Source organism: Schistocerca piceifrons, chromosome 2 (genome assembly GCF_021461385.2).
Source record: "Schistocerca piceifrons isolate TAMUIC-IGC-003096 chromosome 2, iqSchPice1.1, whole genome shotgun sequence".
NCBI classification, from domain to species: Eukaryota; Metazoa; Arthropoda; class Insecta; order Orthoptera; family Acrididae; genus Schistocerca; species Schistocerca piceifrons.
This window is the reverse complement of record NC_060139.1, coordinates 628989458-629012024: the sequence shown is the minus strand read 5'-3', so window position 1 is coordinate 629012024 and position 22567 is coordinate 628989458. Positions and strand designations below refer to the sequence as shown.

Below are 22567 nucleotides of genomic sequence, written 5' to 3'. Positions count from 1 at the left end.
GTACAACAACAACCAACCACTTAGTAGAAATACAAGAGGCTTCTTGTATTCAGATGACCTGTTCTCACTGTCCAGAGCAGGACTTTCAAGTCTGTGGAGAGGAATCTTGGAATCTTACTACTGTTCTTAGAATTTATATCAGGTGCTAATCAAGACCAAATGCTTCAAAGACATAAATCTGTACTATTCAGTTATGGAACAGAGTACCTCAGTGTGAATGACCCACTAACTCCAAAGTACGTGAGAGTAATGCCTGACAAAACACTTAAAATTCAAGAACCATTGTATGAACAACATCAAATCTCCAGTGAAACTGATCTGTGGGGCCTACATCCGTGCTTTAATGGTGGACCTGTGGTTGCCTATTGCTGTATGTACTTCCCCTGTCTAGTACAGATCATTTCATACCAAACTGACTTTTGTCAGTCAAAATTGTATGCTGAGTCCTCCAACATATAAACTATATTATTACAGACAGTAAAGTTTCTCTTAAATGATGCGATTTTTAGCACAATGTGTTAATTTTTTTTTTTTTTTAAATGTCACAAAATTTGAATTTTCTCTGTTTCCATCTAAAAATTTTGCAAATCTGAGGATGACAGTTTACTAGTATTGATAACTAAAAAGTTATTGAATGCTGAAACTGGATTTTGACATTTTTCTCAATTCTGATAAATGTGTGTATTTTAAAATAAGAGTTTATGTCTTATGGGTGGGAAAAAAAACCTATAGTTCCAGATGTGATGTCAAAACAAACTAGATTCCAGTAACAGTTTTAGTCATCTACTTGAATTTCCCCCAAAATTTTACCACTATCATACAAAAAAGGCATTTTTTGGGAGATATTTAACATGATTTGTCAGTTAAACTAAGATATTTTCATAGTATGCAACTATAAATGTGAAAAACACCAAATAAAGCACTTCAGTTTTGCAGACATGTAAATCAAGGTGGCTTCTGATACCTTTCAACATAATGTGGTCCCCAGCCAATGCAGCTGATCATGCCATCACCATAAACTTCATTCATAAAACCATAAAAACAATATTGAATTCTCTTTTACTGACAGAACCCCATTTGTGTGATGTCGCACGGCCTCTGCTGTGATTGGCTGATGATTAGAATACTGAGCAGGTACAATGTTAATATGTGTGTTTGTGAACCTAAATTTGACGGTTTTCATATTTATAATCGTGTACTACAAAAATGTGTAGTTTAGTTGCTGCATCACATTAAAGATCTCACCAAACTGTGTACGTTTTGCTAGAATTTGTTGCACAAAAATATGGAGGAATCTGATGTCGCTGTGTAAAAGATTATGGGTATTCCAAGTTAAAAGGAATATTCTTCATTACTGTGGGAAAATGAATTTTTGATCATCGAATTAGTAATCATCTGAGAAATATGAAGGGGTGAATACTTCAGGTAGAAGTGAAGCAAACACTGAAACTCATTGGATTGCATCTTCAAGTTCGCTAACAACTCTTATGGCCACAGATCCATTAGTATTAATACTGCATTCACAGATCTAGGACCTTCTTTCAGCCATGGGATGATAGTGAACTGTATTAATGCTGACTTGTCAAAGAGTCTGTGAAGTGTATCTAGAATGGCAAGTCTCAGTCATGTAAGATCTTCTGGAGGGATACGAATACCTTAATAATTTAGTGGAAAATATACTTTTCCTGCCAGCAGTATAGGTGAACATTGTCAGAGGTCTGGTGTTGGGTGATGGCAGTTTGTCTCCATTGTTCAAATTTAGACTTTGCAACTGTTTTCACACTATTGTGAAGTATTGACAGATTTGTGGCATAAAATATCAGAAGAAAATTTTGAAATTATGACAGTGCCCTCTTTTGAAAAACTTCCAGCTGTATATGGTTTCAAAAATAATTTTGTCTTTCATTGATTAGATTTAATGAGTGCAATATAAAAATAATGAAAGTAAGTATGATCTTTGATTTAAATAAGCATAAATTATTATTGATAGATATATTTTCATGTTTAATGTAAAGGGAAAACAGTGAAATAAGACAAAAATAGGAACATGTGGTATTTCATAAGTAAGTCATTAGAAACGAATACTAAAATTGGCAAAAAGTAACTTCAAAATGATATTTTCCCTTTTCTTCCCAAGACCTAATCGGGATAGCTTCACACTCTGTAAGCTAAGAAATGGCCGCCAGTAGGGAGAGGCTTAAAGAGGAGCTGCGTAGTGGGCCACCCACTGTCTGATCAAATCTTTCCCCAACGACATATGAGCTTCAAGAATAAATAATTGTCATATAGCAACCAGCCTAATGCAAGTCTTTCTGTATTATTCTCCATCGTGTCAGTTTTGCTGCTTATTTTATCATATTGTTTCTCATTTGGCCTTGTGAGGCTGAGTAGACCCTGTTCCAGGCCTTCCCATCACAAAAAATATGATGTGGTTACTGGGAATCAAACCTCTGATCTCTGCATTAGCAGTCACTGACACTACCTACTAGATCATGGAGTTGTTTTATTTACCTTCACGAGTGGTTAATGGCAGCTAAACAGCTGTGACACAGAGAAAGGTGGCTGATATGGAAGGTATTGACCAGGTTACTATTAGGATTGGGAAGATACAAGGAGGACATTAGTTAGTGAGGCTTTTGTGCTGGTAAAGTAAATAGTGAGTTTCATGGAAAGTCACATGATTTACTTCCTGTTGCTCCTGTGGGATCATAGGGCAACCAAAAGACCTTTCATCTGGTTCTGTTGGCAGCCAAACATTTCTCTTCACTCCAGTTTTTACTGGCTTTCAGAGCTGCCTCTTCCATCTTTCTTTTCATGGTCTTTTTCTGGTGGCCATGCTACGTGTTCTTGTGGGTTTCAATCCAGTGCCACCTCTTCAACAGTTATTTGTATATTGTGTGGTCAGTTCAGTTCCATTCCCTTTTCTTTATCTGCTCCTGGCTTGGCCACTGGTTTGCCATTTCCCACAATTCATCATTTGAGATTACATCTGGCCACCTCACATTTATAATTTGCTGAAGTTGTTGTTTAATGAAGACTTCTGGCTGGTTTACAATCATGTTTGTTACTTTCCATGTTTCATGACTGCACAGGAGTACCGACTGTACAGTGTTATTGAACAGTCACTGCCTGGATTGTCTTTAGATGTTCTTATTATGCCAGACAGGTTTTATCTGGACAAAGATGCTATTTGCCTTCTGTATCTCACTCTTTACATCTTCCTCCGTCCCTCCGTCTTTTGAAACGGGGCTTCCTAGACTTGCAAAGGAGTCTACTTGTTCCAGTTTCTCTCCATACACTGTTAGCTTTGCCTGTTTTTCAGATCAGACTCTTATTTCCTTAGTTTTCTGAACAGTTGCTTTTAGTCCTGCAATTTCTGCTTCCTCTTGTCTTGCTTTTCTTCCATGTCACAGTATCTTCTTGAGAGCAGATATCATCAGCAGAATCACGGTCTTCAAGTCCATCTTGCACTCCCCGTTGAATACCTCTTTCCTACAAGCAACAACTGATTCCCATATGCTGTCCAGCACTAACAAGAACAAGGTAGGTGACAGAACACACCAGTGCCTCACCTCAGCATTTGTTTGGATACGATCAGTAAGTTTCGCGTTGTGCAGCACCATACATTCATATCCCTCATACATTGCTTTAATAACATTGATAGTCTGTGATGGTATTAGGGACAGTTAAATGAAAACCTACTACCTGCTGCAACAGGACCATGGAATGGTTCCATTTAAAAATAATTGAATGTTCAAATGTGTGTGAATTCCTAAGGGACCAAACTGCTGAGGTCATTGGTCCCCAGACTTACACACTACTTGAACTGACTTATGCTAAGAACAAAACACACACACACACACACACACACACACACACACACAAAGGGAGGACTCGAATGCAATCCATGAAATGGTGCCTCAAACTGCGTGGCCACTCTGTGCTGCAAAAGTAATCACCATATGTGTTAAGACATTTATCTCACTGGGAGAGGAGATGATCAATTCCTCTGCCATACAACAGGGTCATCCGCTGACAGATCCACAACCACACTTACTTTTGCACCTCCTCATCTGACTGAAACTTAAGTGTATGCATGTCTTTCCTCAGGTCGCCAAAGATGTGAAAATCACATGATGAAAGATCCAGGCTGTACAGAGGATGTTGCAGTGTTCCCCAACCAAACCACTGATGCCTTTGTCTGATTGGCAGCATGGGGTTGGGCATTGTTGTGCAACAGGGTGAATCTCTCCAACAGTATTCTTACAGCCTCAGAACAAAAGGCAATGTCAATAGTGGAAACATCACTCATCTCTCCTGCCAAAGAAATCCAGAGCTGTTCACATGAATTCTGTTAAGGTCATGATGACCACTTCCTTCAACTGCAGGGGCCCTCTGCTCATAGATTTCCTCACGTATGGAACTGCAATCAGTGTGCAGTGCTATAAAGACACGTTGCAGAAACTACGACACGCCATAAAGCCAAAACACTTACAAATTCTGTCAGACACTATCATCCTGTTATGTGATATTGGGGAACACTACATCCTCTGTACAGCCCGTATCTTCCACCATGTGATTTTCGCATCTTTGGTCACTTGAAGAAACACATTCATGGATGCCAGTTTCAGTTGGATGAGGAAGTGCAAGAATAGATGCGATTGTGGATCGATCAACAACCGATCACATTCTATAAAACATGAACTGATCATCTTGTCCCCCAGTGGTATAAATGTCTTATGCCTGTGATAATTACTTGGAATGGAACGATTCCATTGTCGCAATGTGGCAGATGTTCGGTTTTCATTTGACTGTCCCTTATGTTCCATATTCTTCCAAGATACCGGGATATACCATGTAACTTTCCTATTAAGTGTGTCAGATGTCTTCTCAAAATCAATAAATGTAAGGTAGTGTTTATTAGATCAACACAACATCGGTGTTCTCTAAACCCCACTTGCTCTTTTCTTAGCTGTGCCTCCACAGTGTCCTTAATGTGGTTTAGCATTAATCTAGAGTGTGCTTTGCTTGGTAGAGATAGGAGAATGATGCATCACTAATTATTACAGTTGTTAGTATCCCCTTTCCTTGGCAGCTTAATTATCAGTACCTCTTTCCAATCCTTTGGTAGTTTCTCTTCTATCCATATCTTCGCAAACAATGGATGCATTAGATTTGTGGTGGTGTCAGCGTCTGCTTTAAGCACCTCAGTTGCAATATTATCCATTTCTGGAGCCTTTCCATTCTTTATCTGCTTGAAGACTGTTTGAATTTCAGCCTCATTTGGTATGTATAGGTTGATCCTCTCACTGGCAACTGTCGCATTCCATCATCTCACTCCCTCTTTGAGTTGATCTCTGTTCAGGACGTCTGAAAAATGTTCTCTACGCCTTCTAAGTTGATCCTCTTCTACCATCAACGATTTATCCTGCTTACTTTTCACAGGTCTATTTTTACTGAATCCTCTTTTTGACAACACTCTGGCGATATTGTATAGTTCTTTAACATAACCCCTCTCTGTGCTCTCTCTGCTTTCAGAGCTTGTTCATCCATCTACTTTCTCTTATCATTTTTCACACTCCTCTTTACTAAAGAGTCAGTCGCTGCATACTCAGCTTATATTTGAGTTTTATGTTATCTTGTTTTACTCATATTTAATTTTTTCTTAATCTGTTTTCTGCAACTGATCAAATTCCATGTACTCTCAGACATCCAATCTTTCTTCAAATGGCTTTGAAAGCCAATGACCTGTTCACTCACATTGCAATAGATAACCTTTACCTGTGTCCATGTATCATTGTTATTTTCATTATTTTCCTGTGCCATTTGGAATACCTCATAGTGGTTACTTAGCTCAGTACAGAATTCTTCTTGTTTTGCATACTTGTTGTTAAAACTCTATTTGTAGTCTTAATTTTCAGTCTAAAATTTTCGACAGTAAGGTGGCACATTAGCTTCATGTTTATTCCTCACACCCATCAATGACCTAAATTTTTTACTCAGTGCTATATGATTAATTTGATTTTCTGCTCTGTGATCAGGGCTACCCTTGTAACCTTATGGCAATGCATGTGTGGTAATACTGTACTTCGAATCACCAAATCGTCAGTGGCACAGGAATTTGAAAACATATTCCGATTTTCATCACATCTCCAATACCATGGACTCCCATTACATGCTCTAGGCCTTCGTTGTTGTTTACAACTTTTCCACTTAGATATCCAATAATAATCAAGATCTCTCTCTCGATATTTCTTTTGATGGTTTCATGTAATGACAGGTAACTTTTTTTTTTCTCTTTTCAACATCTTTGATTTCAAGAAGTACCTGCTTCAATGTTATCTGCACCCAACATTTTGTGCAGAGGACATTGGTTTCCTTGTATATTGTAAAGCTCTGATCAAATGTGATGTGACGAGTAAAATTAAATCTTATGTTTGTATGTTTGTTTGTAATTTTATTTCCACATTGAGAGTGAAGTAAATAAGACTAATTTCGTTTACTTGCCACAGACCTCTTTTTGAATGTGGATATAATGGTGAAAATACAGTATTGGTCTCTTGAGCTATAGACATGCTGGATCAAATAAAAGAATGATGTCACAGTTGCTCTGGGGGTACAATGTAATAAGTTTTTGTTTTTCTTTTTACTGAGGTTGTAATTTATGATAGGTTTTTAGTGTGCTCTCAAGTAATATGTCTATAATGGTATTCTATGTCTTGCAGATTTGAGCCTGAGGAAGTGATATTGCCTGAAACGTACAGCAGTGGGCACGCTTTTAAAGTGGACGACTCTGCTTCAGTTTCAGAAAGATTGGTGATGAGTACAGTTCTTGTACATGGTCAAAATAAAACATTTAAACCCATAGGAACAATAACAGAAGCAAATTTCCCCAAGGAGGTCCATGAGGTATGCACCCTATCATATAGAACATATATATTAATGATATTCATACTAGGGATAGTCTACAGACTACATACCAGTCTTTTATAATAAGTATAACAACAAATGCAATATATTGTAAATCTTTGTGTTATAAGAACCTGTACCCAATGTGGAAAAGGTATGAGACTGCTGAAGAGGAGAGTATGTGGAGAGTGGGCAGCAAACAGTAGCCCAAGCTGAAATGAGGATATTGTTTTGGGAATGGGAATGTTGTGCCACAAACTCCTCTTCTCCCCAATTCTGTTCAATACTTCATCATTAGTTATGTGATCTACTCATCTAATCTTCAGCATTCTTCTGTAGCACCACATTTCGAAAGCTTCTATTCTCTTCTTGCCCAAACTATTTATCATCCATGTTTCACTTCCATACATGGCTACACTCCATACAAATACTTTCAGAAACGACTTCCTGACACATACATCTATACTCGATGTTAACAAATTTCTCTTCTTCAGAAACGCTTTCCTTGCCATTGCCAGTCTACATTTGATATCCTCTCTACTTCGACCATCATCAGTTATTTTTTAGACTTAATGAAAGCATAAAATAGTAGCAGTGGATGGGACATCCAAGACAAGTGTAGAATTACAATGCGTCCAAGCTGCAGCATGCTAACATTCTGTGTAGTTTCCTGTGGCTCAACATTTGCACAGTAGAGGATGTAATTCTACACTTGACTTGGACTGCACTGCAGCTACTTCACACTTTTATTAGATCTAAAAGACTAATTTCAGTCTTTTCTTCACAAAGCATGCAATTTGACATTTTTGAATATTGTAAAACATAAATCTTCTTCAATCCAAAGAATACTTATAATATAATGAATGATACACTCCCTGTTTCATTGGGCTCATAACATTCTAAATCCACCTGGGTGTTGCTTCTCTACAGCATAGTTTTTTAGTCCATCTGTACTTCTAATGTAATAAGAGTATGAACCAGATATCAATTGGAATTTTTGTTTTACACACCTTTTTGTAAATGGAGAGTAGCATGATCTCTGCTCATCGGTGCTTTCATGTCCAGTTATTGTTCTTGACATCTAGAACATTGTCATACTGTTTCTGTAGTCAGAAAAACAGTGTCAGAGCAAGAGATGCACAACACCTTGTAATGAAGTTTTTTCCCAACTAAGGGCATACAATTGCCCGAAATTTTTGAAAGACCTGTGGCACAGTTCAGAGACCACATCCTGAGAAAGACGTAAGTGTACACATGCTACAAACAGTTCCTATGCGGACGAGAAACAATTGAGAATGCAGATCACTGACATTGTCTTGCGACCAGCATGACTGAGGAAAAAATTCGCATCGTTAGCTGGCTTATTGAAGATGGTCACCAAATAACAGTTGTTGAATTTGCTACTGAGGTTGGCATAAGTTGCATTAGTGCTCAGGTGATCATTACTGACAATCTTTGATTTCAGTAAGTGTTCGCAAGGTGGATGCCTCATCTTCTCACCACACTGGAGATTTGTAAACGGCTTACTGAAACACTACAGTTTCTGAGGCATCAAGGGATCACAAATTTAGCATTGGAGGGCAGCGTGGAGGGTAAAAATCATAGAGGGAGACCAAGGTATGAATACACTAAGCAGATTCAGAAAGATGTAGGTTGCAGTAAGTACTGGGAGATGAAGAAGCTTGCACAAGATAGAGTAGCATGGAGAGCTGCATCAAACCAGTCTCGGGACTGAAGACCCCAACAACAAACCACACTGAAGTGGAACATTTTTTGCACTGGATTCTGACATGCATGGAAATGTGGGTGCACCATTACATATTAGAATAAAAAAAGCAACATGGAATGGCACAAAAAGGACGAATTTGCACCAATCAAAGCCAAACACTCTCTCTCCACGAGGAAGGCTCTGTCGCAAGACTAGTTGGTAGCCTTTCGAACCAAATGTTATAAGTGCTCATAAACTCAGGCAGGTACAAACATGAAACATTAGTTCCATTGTACTGTCATCAGAACATTTGTTTAGAACACATCACAGAAACTTATACTACTCACTAAATAGTCATGACGAGCTGTTATCTGAACATGAATTGAAACGAGGGCAGATACAAATGGTGTAGAAGTAAACTGGATCATCCAAGCTGGAATGATGAATAACTGAATTTCTGGGTCAGAAAAATCAACAGTCGTGGAGTGTCGCACTGCACACCAAAGAGAGAATAATCACAGTGCTCCTGGTAGTCAGTGTGTGAACTCATTTGACAGCTGTGATGAACAACTCAGCTGAAAACTTGTTGACAATGTGTGCTGATGTATACCACTAAACCAGCCTGCTCGGGGAAAGTGGTGCATTGTCTGCGAATCAAGATGTGTTTGGTGCTCTCATTGAGGTTTTGCTTCCAGTGGAGGTTGACCTCAGGTGAAGGCTGCAGCTGATTACGTTGTGCATGCGGCACAAAGGCTGGCTTAACACTGTCAGTGGAGACGGTGTTGGTTTTTGCAGCTAATCAAAATCCTTATGGTTCTTCCAGCTATGTCAATGACATGAAGATGGCCTGTGTATGGAAGTTTTGGTACTGATTTCATGCCATCTGTATGTAGCATAACGTGTGCATGACTGTAGCTCATTGTGTACATAGGTGTGTGAATTCCTTGCCTTGATGCTTGATAAGGCCAGATTTGGGTCACCCATTCCCTCAGGTGAGAAATGAAATCAGCTTGATTGATATCCATTGTGATTGCACTTGGATCAACAAATTTGCGAGGGAGTTGCAGCATTTCACCATGAACAAGCTTAGCCCACGAAGAGCCCAGGTCGGGTTTCTAAATGCTTCTCAGACTGAGGAAGACCAATGGAATTGCTTTTGTCCAATTTGAATCATGACTCATGAGTACACCTTTTAATGATTGGTGCCAGCATTCTGTCATGCCACTACTTGCTAGGTGATAGCTTGTGGTCTTTGAGAATATGGCACCACAGAATTTGCTCAGCTGTACAAACAGTTCAGATTCAAATTGCCGGCCACTGTCTGGAGTGATATGTAATGCATGACAGCCACTGTGAAACAAAGATGGAGGCTATTGTTTCTGCTGAAATATTGTTGACTGGTATTACTTCAGGCCAGCAGATAAAATGGTTGATTGCTGTTAATAGGTGTTGTTGATCATTTGACGGAGGCAGTGGTCCTACAACGTCAGTATGGATATGTGCAAATCTTGCAGTTGTGTCTGTGAAATTTAGACACCTTACTATGTTGACATTGAACACATGCACGAGTCCACACTCAGCAATCCTTCTGCACGCCAGGCTATATGAAATGGTTAGCAGTCAGCTGATTTGTAGATCTAGTGCCAGGTTGGCATGAGACACAAAGGCTCTCAAAAGCGTGACTGCAGAATGAGGACAGTAGGAACAGAGGAGATTTCCCATTTGAGACTTTGCAATAAAGCTGTACATTTGTGATGGGAACGGCAATCAGTTTCAGCTGAAGGTTGGAAGAAGCATCTTCCGGAATGTCTTGAAGCTTCTGGTCTGACACTTGTTCTTTAGCAAGTGGAGCAAAATCGATTGAATTAGCTATGCTGTGTACATGGAATAGGCAGTAAGATAATATGTTATCAACTCCTGATAAGTGACATTCATCAGTACTGAATTGAGCGATAAATTCTAACTCATTGTACTGCTGTGGCAAGCACTTATTTGTCATTCTATTGGAAGCTATAGACGAATGGTTTGTGGTCAGTGAAAATTGTAAATTCTCTTGCCCCCAACTTGAGTGAAAGTATTTAATAGCTTTGTTCACAGCAAGTAGTTCGTGGTCATATGCGGTCCATTTTTGTTGTGATGGAGAGCTTGTGTGAATAAAATGCCAGATGCTACAATGCCCCACCTATGTGCTGCAATACGGCACCAATTGTGGTTTGTGCAAGGAGTGCCACATTCACTATACTTTGTTTAGCTGTTTCAGAAGTGAAATCTGTCTCTGTATTGGTGTTTTCCCCTTGATGTGAGGACCAGAGAATGCAGTAAAAGTTCAGTATTTCTAGAAAGCGGTGCACTTCTATTGCGATTTCTGGCCATGAAATCCTGAATATTGCCACACCTTTTCATGCAAGATCAGCTTGTCTAAAAAAGTAATCTCAAGTTGGTGGAAAAACACACTTGGCCATATTTAATTCAACCCCATTTTGGTTCAGGTGTTTAAAGATTTTGGCCAAGTTCTTTTGGTGCTGCTCTGCTGTTGCTGAAAAGACAAGGACGTCGTCAAAGTATGCTGAATTGTGCAGCACTGCGTCAACCAAAGGTCATTAAGACTCAAGAGACCAAATGGTGTAATTATAACTGCATTTGATATAATTCTCATCAGCTACAAAAAATTTGTGTTTAGGCCTTGGCAGAGTCTAGCACACTTCATACAGTTGCGCCACATAAACCATAATTATAGTCTTTCGACATTGGTGCAGGATGATGATGTGGCACCATTCTAGCATTAAGGGTGCAGTAATCTCCACATGGTCCCCCACTTTTGGGCACTAAATGTAGAGGCAATGATCATGGACTGATAAAAGGATGAATGATGCCTTCCTTCAGCACAATATTGTGTTCTGCCTTGGCAATAGCATAACAGCCAGGGGCAAGGTGTCTTGGCATAGATGAAATTGGTGGGCCCATAGTAGTCTTCATATAGTGCACAGTGCAGGGATGTACCTCTTTTGAAGCACCTGGGGATCGTGTAATGGATGGGAGCTGCTACAACAGCATGGTGTATCTGCTGGCTGCCAGCTGGATAAACTTAGGACTGTGCATAGCTGTGCTGCTTCAAAACATGGCAGCAGCTGGGCCCGAGATGCTGAGACATGCATTGGCGATGTTCAGCGTCAGATGGTAGATCGCTTGCTCGTCAGCTCTGACATGGGTTCAGTCACTGCTATGGTCGAGCTGTTGGCTACAGAGAGGTAGATCAAAGTCGGCCGCTGATACTTATGTAGCAGTGCCTGAGGGTAAATATATAAATCAGATCCTGTATCCACCAAAAGCTTCCGTCCTGTCTTCTGATCTGTTATGGAGAGGAGAGACAATGACTGGCAATCAGGTGCATCTACATCCAATTTCCGTATTATAGCAACAAATGTCGCGTGGTGACTGTACTGTGCCGCGTGCTGACAAGGGGTTCACAAAGGAAAGACTTTTTGATTTTCTATGAAAGCTTCCATAGCGTTCTGGCAAGAGAGTAGCTCCCTGATTTGTTTTCTTAGGGCATCAACTTTGTTTGCAAAGCAGTCATAATCTGCGTGTGTCACTGTAGCTATCGATGTGCCATTATATGCTGTCACTGCTGTACTGCATGGGGATGGCACAATCATGTCCCAAATCCTATCTGCCAGGTCTGCTATGGCATCTGGTGGCAACTCTGTCTGGAACACTACAACAGCCTTACTCGAGTGGGCAGTCAGCTGCTCCACAATGTATGCAGCAGAGTGCCTGGGACCGTGCCTGCATTGACCTTGCTGCATGGATGTCAGAAATACTGAGACGACTGTTGCCTCCCACGCTCTTCCTGCGAGGTGGACACCCTGCATATCAATTCTGGCTTAAGCTTCTTGTATCACTCTTTCACAGAATATGTCGTTATTGTCCTGGATTTCTGCAGCATAACAGGTCTAGCTTGCTAACCACTAGAGCAAATTTGGAGAGTCTATGGTTACTCCAGCACAGAGAAAACTCGTGTCTCACCTTGAGCAAACTATACTGTGGCATTGTGTTGTCAAAATGGGGTATTTGTACATTGCAAGTCTTGATACGGCACATATGTCTACTACCTCAGAAAATTTTGACTCTTGAGAAGTCCCTCGTAATTCCCCTGGTATCGCAGGTTGACTCACAGTGGCTGATCATGTCTAGGTCACCACTGTCAACAAGACTAATTGATAGTATTCTGAACCAAATGTTCATAAACTCAGCCAGGTACATGCACAGGATATCACTTCCGGAGTATGGTGATCAAAACATTTATCTAAATGAACTACAGATACTTGTTCCGACTTGCTAAATAGTAATGTCAAGCTGTAATCTGAACTCATCATGAAACAAGGGCGTATACAATTGCTACAGAAGTAAACTGGATCATCCAAGCTTGAATGGTAACTAACTGAAGTTCTGTGTCGGAAAATCAACAGCCACGGAGCATCGCACTGCACCAGAGAGAGAATAATTAAAGCTCCTTGTGGCCAGCAAATGAACTCATTTGACAGCTACGATGAACAAATCAGCTGACAGCTTTTGATGATGTGTGTGAATGTAGGCTGCTACAAGTTTGTTTTAGTTTTAATGGAATTCTTCTCATTAATTTTCTTCATGAACATCGTGCAGTAAATGCTGATCACTATTGCCAACATGCATATTTTCAGATAAGGCACACATTTCCAATTCAGGATGTAATTGTGCTTCATGACATTACTTGACCCCACACACCTGCCCGAACACAAGGTTCTATTACATAAGAAATCTGTGAGCCACTTACATATCTGGGAACCTAATATGAATGCTCAGACTTCAGTTAACAGTCTGTAGTGGGGCACCGTATCAAACACTTTTTGGAAATCTAGGAATACGGTATCTACCTTTTGCCCTTCATCCATGGTTCACAGGATATCATATGAGAGAAGGGCAAGCTGAGTTTCACACAAGCGAAGCTTTCTAAATTCATCCCCACCCCCCCTTTCACACACACACACACACACACACACACACACACACACACACAATAGACCATTGTCTCTGGCCACTGAGGCTACTGTAGAAGGAGCCCTTTTGGTGAAAATCTCAAATGTATAGCAGTCATTTGTGCCTGTCTGTGACTCAACATCTCCTCTATATGGTGAGTGGCAATCAATCATTTTCATAACACTATTGTTTTTCCATTCAGGATTTTCCATTTGTACTTCTCATGAATCCATATCTGCCCTCCTTGGGTCTCTCTCTCTCTCTCTCTCTCTCTATCTGACTGTTGATTGCAGATAACTTCTGCATTCTTTCCCCACCCAAATTTAGAACCCTTCCCTATCTTTTTGCATATAGAACATTCCCTGTCCTATTTCACCTTAAGAAATGTCCCTGTACTTATGTCCATGATCTCACTTCTGATCCTTCCCCTGCTCTCTGCAAGCTTCTTCCTGTTTTACATCAGTGGTCAGTGATATTTCTTCTCATACGGTGACATAAGTGATTTATTTATTGAATTGTATGGCTAGGGCCTCCCTGTTGGGCAGACCATTCGCCGGGTGCCGGTCTTTCAATTTGACACCACTTCGGCGACCTGCAGTTTGATGAGGGTGATAGGATGATGATGAGGACAGCACAACACCCAGTCCCTGGGCGGAGAAAATTCCCCGACCCAGCTGGGAATCGAACCCGGGCCCAGAGGATTGACAATCCCTCACGCTGACCATTCAGCTACTGGGTTCGGACTCATAAGTGATAAACAAATAGTAAAGAATAAAAATGTGATTTAATTTTTTCGCTGCTTGGTTCAAATGCTTGTCAACATTTGGTTAATGTAAATATGTTGACTGTTGCCACATATGCTATTATTCTAGTTAAAATGTGGAAACATTCAAGTGACACACCCAAATTATTCTTACAAATGAGGATAACAAAAATTTAGAAAGCTGAACTACTCCCAGAACATTCGACCCCAGCCGTCATTCAGCCACTACATAACAAAGAGGGGGGAGGGGCTCAGAAGAGCAGTCTGGTCAACTACAGAGAAATCTCTCTCCTGTGTTGCATGTATGAGATTTTATTCAAGATCTGATGGGGGAGAATCAAGGAACAGCTAGAGCAAGAGTTAGGGGAATTGCAGGGAGGTTTCATACTACAAAGAAGCTGTGCAGAGCAGATCATTAGTTTAACTTTGATTATGGTATGTTACAGGAAACGGAAGAATCTGATGTCATTAACATTTGTAGAGCTTTAAAAGGCACATGATCGTCTCCATAGATCAACACTATTAAAATTTCTAAGGAATGTATCGAAAACCAACTTTAGAGGAGAAATTTCTGAACCATTTCTCGAAAAACAAGACTGATGACTGCCTGTTATAATTACTGTTCACCTGTACACTGGAATGTGTAATGAGAGAATGGTATGAGGATAATCCATAGAACATAAGAATTGGAAGTGTTAAAATGATATGAGGTTAAAGTGATTCATTTACAATATACACTACTGGCTGTTAAAATTGCTACACCACGAGAATGACATGCTACAGACGTGAAATTTAACTGACAGGAAGAAGATGCTGTGATATGCAAATGATTAGCTTTTCAGAACATTCACACAAGGTTGGCACCGGTGGCGACACCTACAACATGCTGACATGAGGAAAGTTTCCAACCTATTTCTCATACACAAACAGTAGTTGGCCGACGTTACCTGGTGAAACATTGTTGTGATGCCTCGTGTAAGGAGGAGAAATGCGTACCATCACGTTTCCGACTTTGATAAAGGTTGGATTGTAGCCTATCGCGATTGCGATTTATTGTATCTCGACATTGCTGCTGCCGTTGTTCGAGATCCAATGACTGTTAGCAGAACATGGAATCAGTGGGTTCAGGAGAGTAATACGGAACGCCGTGCTGGATCCCAATGGCCTCGTATCACTAGCAGTCGAGGTGACAGGCATCTTATCCGCATGGCTGTAACGGATCGTGCAGCCGCGTCTCGATCCCTGAGTCAACAGATGGTGACATTTGCAAGACAACAACCATCTGCATGAACAGTTCGACCACGTTTGCAGCAGCATGGACTATCAGCTCCGAGACCATGGGTGCGCTTACCCTTGACGCTGCATCACAGACAGGAGCGCCTGCGATGGTGTACTCAACGACGAACCTGGGTGCACGAATGGCAAAACGTCATTTTTTCGAATTAATCGAGGTTCTGTTTGCAGCATCATGATGGTCGCATCCGTGTTTGGCAACATTGCTGTGAACGCACATTGGAAGCGTGTATTCGTCATCGCCATACTGGCGTATCACCCGGCGTGATGGTATGGGGTGCCACTGGTTACACGTCTCGGTCACCTCTTGTTCGCACTGACGGCAGTCTGAACAGTGGACGTTACATTTAAGATGTGTTACGACCCATGGCTCTAACCGTCATTCGCTCCCTGCGAAACCCTACATTTCAGCAAGATAATGATTGACCGCATGTTGCAGGTCCTGTACAAGCCTTTCTGGATAGAGGGAATGTTCGACTGCTGCCCTGGCCAGCACATTCTCCGATCTCTCACCAACTGAAAATGTCTGGTCAATGGTGGCCGAGCAACTGGCTTGTCACAATACGCCAGTCACTACTCTTGATGAACTGTGGTATTGTGTTGAAGCTGCATGGGCAGCTGTATCTGTACATGCCATCCAAGCTGTGTTTGACTCAATGCCCAGGCGTATCAAGGCCGTTATTACAGCCAGAGGTGGTTGTTCTGGGTATTGATTTCTCAGGATCTATGCACCCAGATTACGTAGAAATGTAATCACATGTCAGTTCTAGTATAATATATTTGTCCAATGAATACCCGTTTATCATCTGCATTTCTTCTTGGTGTAGCAATTTTAATGGCCAGTGGTGTATTAGATGTACTTCTCATCCGAACAGATACATAGCGAAAAGATCCTCCAGGATGTAGAACATACCAGAAAAATAAAAATACACAAGAGATATTTACAAAGAAAACAAATAAGCTGATGTTCTTTCGATAGATACCAAGTGAAATGGTCTTCATGGGCGTGGAAAAAGACAAAATATCTTAAACATATTTTCATTTAAATGATAATAAATAACTTGTCACAAAACATGTAAATGTCTTAGGCTGTATGTAGCCACGCATCATCAAATAGAAAAAGCATTTTACAACAGTTATCTACAGTTGTTGCATTACTGCACTGAATTAGTTTTGAAATCAGATTGTAGTGATAATTCTGAATCAGATGAAGCAGACATTATTCGACTGGGATTTGCTGATGACCTTGCTCTCCCAGCCAACAATCTTCAAGAAACCAGACAAGAAGTTAAATCACTGCAAGAAATAGCACAGAAAATCTGTTTTAATTTTTTTCCTGTTTTAAAGAAAAGAAAAGGAAAACCAGAGATTTTGTTGCTGGCTCCAGCAGTTGAAAAACAAAATTACAATAGTAAAATGAGCACTCAAAATCAATTGATAAATTTAAATATTTAGGTAAAATCATAACATAAATCCCAAAAGAGAAGCTGATACGTCAAAGAACAAAGCAAATTACAGACTGTACCAGAAACACATACAACAAAAGAAAGAATATTGATACTTGCAAAATTAATACATTGTAAAACAGTCACACAACCAGAAATAACATATGCATCTGCACCATCTTCAAAGCAACTAATACAACAGAAATTGACAAAATACTCAAGATTGTAAGAAGAGTAAGTAAGACATCCATAAATAAACAAAATCGAATAATAGGCATTGGAGAATAGCTTTAGGTGGAACAGTATATAAGAAAACAGAGCCAGTAATAACCACAATCAGAAAGAAACACATGTCATTCTTTGGAGATCTGATCAGAACACCAGAAAACAGAATTTATAGAGTCAGGAAAGTTCTAGCAGAATGTAAATGATTGTGGAGTAAAGGAGACTACTTGTTGAATGGCACCAGTGTTCATTCATTGAGAGGCACATACAAAAGAATGAAAACTTGCTAGAGTTCAGAAAAAGTCCTGGGCTGAGGTTGTGTGTGTGTGTGTGTGTGTGTGTGTGTGTGTGTGTGTGTGTGTGTATGTGTGTGTGTGTGTGTGTGGGTGTGCGTGCGTGCGCGCGCGCGCGCGCGCTCTGCCTCATTATAGGCTTTTTTCTGCAACTAGCAAGTTTTCATTATCTTTTGTGTGTGGCTTTCAATGACTCGACATCTCTGCTATTTGAAGGGTGGCTTCCTGAATTAATTACAGAAAACAGAATTAGTAAGTGAATAATAGAAAAATTGAAAAATAGTAAGACAAATATTAAAAGAAACACAGAAATTGAGAGTAATGTAAGAGAACTACATTAGATGACCTAAAAAATAAAAGAGACAAAACCAAAATAATGCAAGACACATAAACAAGACAACAAACAAAGATCAATAAAAGGACTGCAGGAAGGGTAGACAAAACAAATCTGAAAGAGTGAGGAGACATTGGGCAGATGGAGAGGATTAAACCCTTAACATGAAAATTATTTACAATTATCCTTTGTATGTTGTTGTTGTTGTGGTCTTCAGTCCTGAGACTGGTTTGATGCAGCTCTCCATGCTACTCTATCCTGTGCAAGCTTCTTCATCTCCCAGTACCTACTGCAACCTACATCCTTCTGAACCTGCTTAGTGTATTCATCTCTTGGTCTCCCTCTATGATTTTTACCCTCCATGCTGCCCTCCAATGCTAAATTTGTGAGCCCTTGATGCCTCAAAACATGTCCAACCAACCGATCCCTTCTTCTAGTCAAACTGTGCCACAAACTTCTCTTCTCCCCAATCCTATTCAATACCTCCTCATTAGTTACGTGATCTAGCCACCTTATCTTCAGCATTCTTCTGTAGCACCACATTTCGAAAGCTTCTATTCTCTTCTTGTCCAAACTAGTTATCGTCCATGTTTCACTTCCATACATGGCTACACTCCATACAAATACTTTCAGAAATGACTTCCTGACACTTAAATCTATATTCGATGTTAACAAATTTCTCTTCTTCAGAAACGATTTCCTTGCCATTGCCAGTCTACATTTTATATCCTCTCTACTTTGACCATCATCAGTTATTTTACTCCCTAAATAGCAAAACTCCTTTACTACTTTAAGTGTCTCATTTCCTAATCTAATTCCCTCAGCATCACCCGATTTAATTTGACTACATTCCATTATCCTCGTTTTGCTTTTGTTGATGTTCATCTTATATCCTCCTTTCAAGACACTGTCCATTCCGTTCAACTGCTGTTCCAAGTCCTTTGCTGTCTCTGACAGAATTACAATGTCATCGGCGAACCTCAAAGTTTTTACTTCTTCTCCATGAATTTTAATACCTACTCCGAATTTTTCTTTTGTTTCCTTTACTGCTTGCTCAATATACAGATTGAATAACATCGGGGAGAGGCTACAACCCTGTCTCACTCCTTTCCCAACCACTGCTTCCCTTTCATGCCCCTCGATTCTTATAACTGAATTCTGCACAAATTGTAAATAGCCTTTCGCTCCCTGTATTTTATACCTGCCACCTTCAGAATTTGAAAGAGAGTATTCCAGTTAACATTGTCAAAAGCTTTCTCTAAGTCTACAAATGCTAGAAACGTAGGTTTGCCTTTTCTTAATCTTTCTTCTAAGATAAGTCGTAAGGTTAGTATTGCCTCACGTGTTCCAACATTTCTACGGAATCCAAACTGATCTTCCCCGAGGTCTGTTTCTACCAGTTTTTCCACTCGTCTGTAAAGAATTCGCGTTAGTATTTTGCAGCTGTGACTTATTAAACTGATAGTTCGGTAATTTTCACATCTGCCAACACCTGCTTTCTTTGGGATTGGAATTATTATATTCTTCTTGAAGTCTGAGGGTATTTCACCTGTCTCATACATCTTGCTCACCAGATGGTAGAGTTTTGTCATGACTGGCTCTCCCAGGGCCGTCAGTAGTTCTAATGGAATGTTGTCTACACCCGGGGCCTTGTTTCGACTCAGGTCTTTCAGTGCTCTGTCAAACTCTTCACGCAGTATCTTATCTCCCATTTCGTCTTCATCTACATCCTCTTCCATTTCCATAATATTGTCCTCAAGTACATCGCCCTTGTATAAACCCTCTATATACTCCTTCCACCTTTCTGCCTTCCCTTCTTTGCTTAGAACTGGGTTGCCATCTGAGCTCTTGATATTCATACAAGTGGTTCTCTTCTCTCCAAAGGTCTTTTTAATTTTCCTGTAGGCAGTATCTATCTTACCCCTAGTGAGACAAGCCTCTACATCCTTACATTTGTCCTCTAGCCATCCCTGCTTAGCCATTTTGCACTTCCTGTCGATCTCATTTTTGAGACGTTTGTATTCCTTTTTGCCTGCTTCATTTACTGCATTTTTATATTTTCTCCTTTCATCAATTAAATTCAATATTTCTTCTGTTACCCAAGGATTTCTAATAGCCCTCGCCTTTTTACCTACTTGATCGTCTGCTGCCTTCACTACTTCATCTCTCAGAGCTACCCATTCTTCTTCTACTGTATTTCTTTCCCCCATTCCTGTCAATTGTTCCCTTATGCTCTCCCTGAAACTCTCTACAACCTCTGGTTCTTTCAGTTTATCCAGGTCCCATCTCCTTAGATTCCCACCTTTTTGCAGTTTCTTCAGTTTCAATCTGCAGTTCATAACCAATAGATTGTGGTCAGAATCCACATCTGCCCCTGGAAATGTCTTACAATTTAAAACCTGGTTCCTAAATCTCTGTCTTACCATTATATAATCTATCTGATACCTACTAGTATCTCCAGGATTCTTCCAGGTATACAACCTTCTTTTATGATTCTTGAACCAAGTGTTAGCTATGATTAAGTTATGCTCTGTGCAAAATTCTACAAGGCGGCTTCCTCTTTCATTTCTTCCCCCCAATCCATATTCACCTACTATGTTTCCTTCTCTCCCTTTTCCTACTGACGAATTCCAGTCACCCATGACTATTAAATTTTCGTCTCCCTTCACTACCTGAATAATTTCTTTTATCTCGTCATACATTTCATCTATTTCTTCGTCATCTGCAGAGCTAGTTGGCATATAAACTTGTACTACTGTAGTAGGCATGGGCTTTGTGTCTATCTTGGCCACAATAATGCGTTCACTATGCTGTTTGTAGTAGCTAACCCGCACTACTATTTTTTTTATTCATTATTAAACCTACTCCTGCATTACCCATATTTGATTTTGTATTTATAACCCTGTAATCACCTGACCAAAAGTCTTGTTCCTCCTGCCACCGAAATTCACTAATTCCCACTATATCTAACTTTAACCTATCCATTTCCCTTTTTAAATTTTCTAACCTACCTGCCCGATTAAGGGATCCGACATTCCACGCTCCGATCCGTAGAACGCCAGTTTTCTTTCTCCTGGTAACGACGTCCTCTTGAGTAGTCCCCGCCCGAAGATCCGAATGGGGGACTATTTTACCTCCGGAATATTTTACCCAAGAGGATGCCATCATCATTTAATCATACAGTAAAGCTGCATGTCCTCGGGAAAAATTACGGCTGTAGTTTCCCCTTGCTTTCAGCCGTTCACAGTACCAGCACAGCAAGGCCGTTTTGGTTAATGTTACAAGGCCAGATCAGTCAATCATCCAGACTGTTGCCCCTGCAACTACTGAAAAGGCTGCTGCCCCTCTTCAGGAACCACATGTTTGTCTGGCCTCTCAACAGATACCCCTCCGTTGTGGTTGCACCTACGGTACGGCCATCTGTATCACTGAGGCACGCAAACCTCCCCACCAACGGCAAGGTCCATGGTTCATGGGGGGATCCTTTGTATAAGCATTGTATTATTGAATAATAATGTCATTTTGTAACCACACTGACTTCCAAATCCAAAAGCTTGGTCGTCAATAAAATAAAGCATTTAACACTTAAACCAGGTTTTAAGAATACCAACAAACAGGCAGAGCAGAACTGATCTCCAGATGGAAAGTGCAGTTGTTTATACAAACATTGATGTTCCAGGATGCTAATATTTATATAGCACTCAGGTATACAAACATTACAACCATAAGATATTTCAAGAACCTTCCAGAAATGGTAAATACTAAATAATAAATAATTGTTTGTGGTCCAGTTTGAGCCAGTGACAGGCAGCATGCCACCTATTGGAACTAATCAGCGCTCCACACTGATGGCACCAGAGCTCACAGCATTGTTTGAAAAACAGTGACATGCCATTTCAGAAGTCCTCTCTGGAGCTGACTACAGCAGCTAGTCAATTCTCACATTCTGCATGTGTCATTACATCCTCTTCACTTTGATGAAAATGAAAGGTAGCCTCTCCTGTAAAGTTTCACAATTGTAGAGTGGTTTTCAATTTCCTGGAATCTCCCGTCATTGATCGGCCCCTCTGGTTTCTAACACAGCTTTATTTGGAGGTAATGGACAATGTCTCTACACTTTTTGATGAAGGGTCATAATCCTCTACTTCATATGTGCCATCCAACAAGAGACAAATGATATGATGTGTGCCCGAAGAAGTGCTTTAGTAATTTTTCCAATAGTTCCACTTACCATACAGGTGTAAATATATACAGGAACTCTCAAAGACTTTAGCTCCTGGCTGGTGCTTGGTGTTGCAGTGCTTTGTCTGAACTGTGTGAACCCTGTAGTGTCTTGCTTCACTACTTTGTATATGAATGCCATGACAAGCAGTATTGTATCCGTCTCTCTGTTTGACATCAACATACATCAATAGCATATCTGCCAACATCTTATTAAATTGTTCTGTGAGGCCAGTCATTTGTGGATGATAGACAGTTGGCGGCAGTCAGCAGAGCTTTGGTTAGTTTAGTGGGTAAGGTGGTCAGTGCAGACTATTGTCCATCCATCCTTGTTTGTTGACTTTAGGAACCTCCACAAGA

General features: G+C 40.3%; 1 protein-coding gene across 1 annotated transcript in view; it reads left to right on the top strand.

Moving 5' to 3' along the window:
- Nucleotides 1–22567, top strand: part of LOC124776894 (putative ATP-dependent RNA helicase TDRD12) — a 451178-nt gene that overhangs the window by 180932 nt on the left and 247679 nt on the right. The window contains exon 7 of the mRNA XM_047252081.1: nucleotides 6726–6909. Coding sequence (XP_047108037.1) covers nucleotides 6726–6909 — 184 coding nt within the window. The remainder of the gene's footprint in view (nucleotides 1–6725; nucleotides 6910–22567) is intronic.